Genomic DNA, 7,157 nt, shown 5'->3' on the forward strand with positions numbered 1-7,157 from the left:
ACAGAAATGTTGAATACAAGTCTAAAAGAGGTTATAATTTCATTGTACCTGTCACTGGTTAGGCCACATTTGGAATATTGTGTTCAGTCTTGGGCTCCTTAACTTAAGAAGGACATTGAATTGTTGAAAAGGGTTCAGAAAAGGGTTATTAGAATGGTGCCTGGGATGGAAGGGCTGTCATACGACGAGAGGCTGAAATCTCTCAAATTATTTTCTCTTGAAAAAAGAAGAGTTAGGGGGGGATCTGATTAATATTGTAAAGGGAATTGATAGTGTTGACGTATCATTTTTCATATTTTACAATGATAATAGTAGGATTAGGAGACACAAGTATAAATTTTGGCAAGGTAGGAGTCATCTTCAATTAAGACAGTTTTATTTTTCTAGCAGGGTGGTTGGCCTTTGAAATGGGTTGCTTTGAAATGTTGTAAGAGGAAATAAATTTAAGTGAGTTTAAGAAAAAGCTTGATAAATATATGAATGAAAAGGACTGGGTTTAAATTTTTTTAATCATTTTAATTTAGTTTTGAGGATGGAACAATAGGTCCCATGTTGTCCCAAAATATTATGTTATGTTTTTTTGTATCATTAGCCACGTTGTACACCTTAGAAGATAATTAAAGCATTATCAAAATTATTAATATAATTTCGATATAAGTGAAATTGATTGTTGTAAACAGTTAATTCTTATTAACAAAAGAAGAAAGCGATTGTTTCACTTAATAACACATAACTGGAACTTTGGAAAATCTCGAAAACGTTGTAAAGTGTGTTTAACGAGATATATGATTATCGGATTATAATTTTTTTAAATAGAAATATTCATGATAAATGTGCATAAATAAAGAAGAGTTCAAATACTGATAATATATATATATATATATACAGTTATGAAAACGACAGTGAATAAACAAGAGTAAAAATAATTGTGGGCCAAAATGTACTAAAAGCATGTTCTTGTAGAACATTTAAGACTTCTATTTCTAATTTCTATTTGCCCCCCAGTGGCACAGCGGTATGTCTGCGGACTTACAACGCTAGAATCCGGGTTGGGCAGAGCACAGATAGCCCATTGTGTTACTTTGTGCTTAATTACAAACAAACAAACAAAATTTCTATTTTTTCTATTATTTCTGGAACCATATACAAAAAACAATTACAAAAAAAACACATCAAATACTTGGGGGTTCTTTCAAATTATCTGTCGAAAATAATTCAACGTCCAGTCCTCATAACAATAACAAATTAGTTTTATTTATTCCTTAGCGTTTCTTCACAGATTTGTAGTTTCTGAAACTAGTTATAGGCCTATGTTAGAATTAATGTTCAAGCCTCTCTAACAATACTGGGAAAGGAAAATCAATTTAACTATACAAAGAAAGTAGCTCAATAAGCGCGAAAGCAAACACAGATCCAAATACATCACGAAAACATGCTGTCTGATTGACTCTCCATCTTAGAAACTCTTAAAACTGCACAATTATTTATATGTATATATATAAAGTCTAGTTTCGAATATACGAGAAAAAAAAATCTGACGTGAGCTTAGAATTTTCTAGGCCTACTTAACGTCACCTTTAAGATTCACAGCACCTTCTAGCTAACAAAAAAATATGACATTAAGAATACATGGCTCATAACAATACTGTATGAAATACGAAACAATACGAGAAACTCAGCTAGTGATGAACGCAGATAAGCTCTAAATCGTGATAGCAGATTAAATTGGTTAAGTATTTTTTATGAAAATTGTTTATTGATTTATGCTACTAGTGAAATTCATTATTGTAAAACTGACGACAAAAAATAATTAGTAGCGAGATTTAAGATCGAATATAAAAATGATGTTGTTTTTTTAAATCATGTTGTACGAAAGTGAATACATGCATATGCTTTGCAATAATCAAATACATATTAAAATCAAATATAACCAATTTAATTGTTAAAACTGTCAACAAGGCATTAATTTATGGTGTTATGATCTGCTGAATAATCCATTAGTTTATCACTTTTTATAAACGCTGTATTAAATTAAACCCGACTATTATTTTATTCTCCTTCAATTCGAGGAATATTAAACTTTAAAAAGAGATAAGTTACCATGAATGCAGTAGACAATTTTACATCTCTACCAGCGAAAACCAACGACGTTCATAACATTTTCTTCAAGCTAATAATATCAAGTTAACATAAAAAGCAAGAACTAAACCATGTAGCTGTAAAAAAAACCAGAGAAATTTCCACGTGGTCAATAATGGAAATCTGTAAACAATTTGTAATCATCATCGATAATATGATAAATATTGTTCTAACTGTTCTACAGATAAAATAAGTATTAAACATATCCGACATTGAAAGAAATTAAGGAGATATGAAGATTTTACAGAGAAACAGTAAATTGCTAGATTTTTAAAATTATGTTTCAGTTTACAAATATCATCACTAAACGAATGGCTCAATAACTATTCAACGAACAAAACAATGACGTCTGTTGATTTTTTTAACAGATTATTGGTAATTAAAGAAGTGCATAAATATAAAATAACACATATACATAGATATATAATAAAATCAGTTACATATATTATTGTTAAAATGAGGTAATTTTCTCAACAGATTTTCGAGCAGATAAGAACGGATAACCCAACCTGTTTATCCAGAGTAATTCCCATTGCTGGGGACATCACCCTACCAGACCTGGGGATCAACAACGCCGATCGAGCGACATTGATAGAGAATGTGTCTATTGTCTTTCATTCGGCTGCTACTGTTCGGTTTGAAGAACCGTTAAAGTAAGTTTTTTGTTTTGTCTTTACTTCAAGTCTAGTTTTGTTTTAATTTTTGAATAAGTATTATACTTTCAGCCTGTAAATTATTAGAGCAATGCCTTCATATTGTCATGTAAGCTTTTTTGCTAATTTATGTCAGTATGTGCATTATCAAAATTAATTTTATTTTCACTGGTGCTATTAGACTTAGATTTGATCACTATGTTTAGAAAAATGAGGTTTGAAGTACGAAGTTACTTTTAATTTAACAGTCTATATAATAAAAGCCACTCTCTGCTCGTAACGCTACCTTTGTCGGTAACGTTCGGATTTCTGTTGGTAACGTTCAAATTGGTTCAGTGTTTATCTGAAGCGAAAGTATCAAATACAAGTCAAGTGGGGGTTTGTATAACTTTTTAATTGTTAATACATTATGTTTAGAGCAATATATTGATATTACAATAACAAGGAAACAACAATAACATGATAGTTTACACTAGGAATTTGAATTATTTGTTAACATTTGATTACAAAGAGTTGGTGTTAGAGTATTTATAGCTCTCGACTATCATGTGAAAATCTCGCTTTGAAATCCCAGTCGAGTAAGGATATTGATATTTTTATATATTTCTATCCTATTTACAATAATATCTCAGAGTATTCCGGAAAATAGAAATATAATTATAGATTAAATCATGGATAGTATCATATTACATAAAAAACACCAATGACTGTATGTGTCAAACACAACTTAAATATATTTTCAGCCCAATTGATGGCGTTACATTATTATTGATTTTTCACCTTAGGTACGCAATTTTTAAATTTTTAATCAGTAATTTTATAATAATTTTGTATGAAGAGTTATGCATGTACCTTCGTGCATTTGCTCTTTACCATAAAAGCTCATTATCTTTGCCTTAACAATTAATAATTCGTAGGGACAGACATATGACCATTTAGGAATATTTCTTCGAGAACCAAGCAGATTTTAATATAACAATAAAATAAACATAAGTTAAAATTATAATCAAAAACCACTTATAAGATTGTTTGTTTGTTTGTGTGGAGTTAAGTACAAAGCTACACAAGGGCTATCTGTTCTCTGCCCAACACGGGTATCGAAACCCGGTATCTAGCGTTGTAAATCCGCGGACATACCGCTGTGCCACTTATAGGAAATGACCAAATATACACAAAAATTGTTATTTTCGTGAAATACTAGAAGAGAGATAGACATTCTTTATACATATATTGTTACTACAATATAATTAATTTTAAGAACAAATCTTCATAAAACATATTTTTAGACTTAATTTTCAGAAGGAATATTATTCAGCATTTACTCTCATGAGATGGCGTTCAGCTAGTTCTTTATAAAGATGCTATCTAAATAAGCCACTATCAATTAAATTAATGTCTGAAGGCACTTTGTATTCCAATCCAGTTCCAATACATTTCATTAGAATTGTTAATTATTATTGTATGCCTATTGCAGACTAATGGATGTGTCACGGGAAAAAACACAGCGTTTTAAGTTAGTTATCATGTTGTTCACGCAATTATTTTAACCCTTGGTTTAGGTTTAAGCTGATAATGCATTTGAATAGGAATTCGCTTTCCATTGCATCAAAAACTATCTGTGTTACTAGGAGAGTTTTCACACTAAGAATTTAATCACAGAACAAAAATAAATACTAGATGTACTTCCGAAGGGTCCCCAAAAGTGTTCTATTTCAGCGTAAATAGAACTAAAATTAAGAGTAACAAATATTTTATTTTTTTGCTTTTAAAGCTCATATGTCATGCTGTGTTGTAGCCTACAAAATGCATAATCCTTCTCGTGATTCATGGCATGCGCACGTTTTACTTATGTCACGACAGTATAAATTACAACGTTAAGCGTCCCTTATGCGACGCCATTTTAGTGTCTACTGACTGACTGACAGACAACACAATACTGTATTGTTGTGTGGTGTGAGTGGTTAAAACAGTTGACCCCCTCTGATTGTTTCGAACATATAATGTAATTTCTCCGAAAGATTAATTAAGATAATCAATTCACAAATGCTTTTGCAAATTTAATACTAACGTATTCAATATTTTCTCAGGAAAGCTGTAGATATGAACATTTTAGGAACAAGACGGATTATTCAGCTTTGTCACAAGATGCCGCTGTTAGAGGTATGAACTTATCTTTTTTTCCCCCCATTGGAATTTGGAAAAGTTATAATCTTAAGTCAGTTGAAAATAATTTATATTGTATTAAATATAGTTTGTTTATTTTTAGGCACTTATCCATGTGTCTACGGCATATTGCAACTGTAATCAAAAGGAAATCGACGAAATTGTCTACCCAGCTCCTGTTGACCCCCAGAAACTAATAGACACTGTTACGTACGTAGTTTGTTTAATCACCCTCCAAGTAGTATATATAAAATTATTGCAAAAGTTATAATTAGTCTATTTTTTTCACCCAAAATAAGATATACGTTTACTCGAGCTGGTCTGCTGTGACACTTTTCGCTACTAATATACCGAAAGTTTTAGTTGAGTATAAACAAACTGTAGGTACATACGACGAAAAATGTTGAAGCATCGTAAGCAAAATGTGATTTTAAAAACGAAGTTTATAGGAATGATAACAATAATGCACTCGGGTATAAATACTGTATTCAATTAGTGATACTTTTCTAATGCTTTGATTAGTTTTGAGTATTAAAACACCACCGTATGATAAGTTTTGGTCGCGTCAAAGATTAAACACAAGTAAAAATAAATAGGTTCTATGTATAACAGATGTCAAAGTAATTCAAGCTATTCGTCAGGCCATATTCATTCTGACGAAATCAATACATTATTTCTTATGAAAATATATCGTCCAATAAACAGCCTGAGATGTGGAAATAGGTAGTTAGTTTCTATGAAACGTTATTGAATGAATTACTTATGATTTTCATTCTAATGATTTAGTTTTATTTATTTATAAATATTAGAGTAATACTAATTTAGTGTTATGCACGTTTACATTTTAATCACGTCTAACTGTTATTTAACTGTATAAGTTTATCACGCATGCACCCTCAGATACTAGTGTGAATTGTACGTAAAATAATCCTTTAAATTACCACCAGATGGAGATTAAGAAATAACATATTGTTCAATGCTTAAGATGCTACCAAGTAGCATTTAAGAACTTTGTAGAATTGACTTCTTTGGTGGGTTATAATGTTTTTAAATCGAATAAATGTCCTGTTTTTAGTGTATGATTTTGTAGGTTATAGAATAAACTAGAGGAAAATTTGTGTTAGACGTATTTAAGTAGGTTAGCTCTGAAAAGGGTCTGCACATTGTTCAAGTTCATGTTTTGTTCCCTACACTGTTCCAAGTACAGTTGGATGAATGAATCTCTGGTTGATGACATCACACCTCAATTGCTTGGCGATAAACCTAACACCTATACGTTTACTAAAGCACTTGCAGAGACCCTTCTAGTGGAAGAATGTGGAAGTCTTCCTGTAGCAATAGTTCGACCTTCGATAGTAACAGGAGCCTGGAACGAACCACTAATTGTAAGTAAATTTCTGGAAAAAAAAAATCTGTACTTCTTTTCACTTGAAACTGGGCAGAGCGCTTCTCAGATTTTATGGTTAGAGTCCTGGTACCCCCACAAAATAAATAAATCGCGCTTCGCAATCTAGGGTCGTGGGTGCTTATAAAAGAGATGATCAAATCCCACTATTCGGTCTAATACAAGATTGACAGTGGAAGATATGCTTAGTCATAGTTATAATTTCTATGAGGAAAACTCGTGCTTCTCGTGCGTATTTTGTATTTGAATGAGCAAGGTTTATAAAATATAAAGGCAGTATTATGTATTTAAGGTAATTAAAACAGTTAAGTGCTCTGTCTAGACTTCACGTGCGCGGTTAGGTAGGTAGAGTTCTGAACGAACCTGGTGGCCGTACGTGGCGTCTCAGTGCCTGCGTGGTTAAGCCTAAGTGGGTTAAATATATTCGAAAACACGTGATACGCATCAAACACGTTCAGTACAGAAGGCTCTTTGTGCCAAGTGGTCTGATTTAAAATGACAAACCGGTCGACTTATCTAGTAAGAGACACCAGATCTAGTTAATCTTAATTGTGTAATGCACAAAAACAGTAACTGATCAATTGTTTCATTGGGAGCAAAAAATCACAATTGTATAAGATATAAAGAAATGTGAAGTAAGAAGTACACATAATACCACATGCTCAGTAGAGTTTGGGGTGTTAAATACTGTTGCGTCAGCGAGATCACGTGACTATTCTCACGCCACCTGCTTTCTATAACTATCCTGTACCTTGGCGAATGCTCTAGCATTTACTAGATATAGGGTATATAAAAAG

General features: G+C 31.9%; 1 protein-coding gene across 1 annotated transcript in view; it reads left to right on the top strand.

Annotated features, from left to right (window-relative positions):
• LOC106463072 (putative fatty acyl-CoA reductase CG5065) overlaps positions 1 to 7,157 on the top strand; it is a 31,628-nt gene that overhangs the window by 14,061 nt on the left and 10,410 nt on the right. The window contains exons 4-7 of the mRNA XM_013923043.2: positions 2,617 to 2,792; positions 4,880 to 4,952; positions 5,059 to 5,165; positions 6,163 to 6,340. Coding sequence (XP_013778497.2) covers positions 2,617 to 2,792; positions 4,880 to 4,952; positions 5,059 to 5,165; positions 6,163 to 6,340 — 534 coding nt within the window. The remainder of the gene's footprint in view (positions 1 to 2,616; positions 2,793 to 4,879; positions 4,953 to 5,058; positions 5,166 to 6,162; positions 6,341 to 7,157) is intronic.

This window comes from Limulus polyphemus, unplaced genomic scaffold (genome assembly GCF_000517525.1).
Source record: "Limulus polyphemus unplaced genomic scaffold, Limulus_polyphemus-2.1.2 Scaffold1317, whole genome shotgun sequence".
Classification (NCBI taxonomy): Eukaryota; Metazoa; Arthropoda; class Merostomata; order Xiphosura; family Limulidae; genus Limulus; species Limulus polyphemus.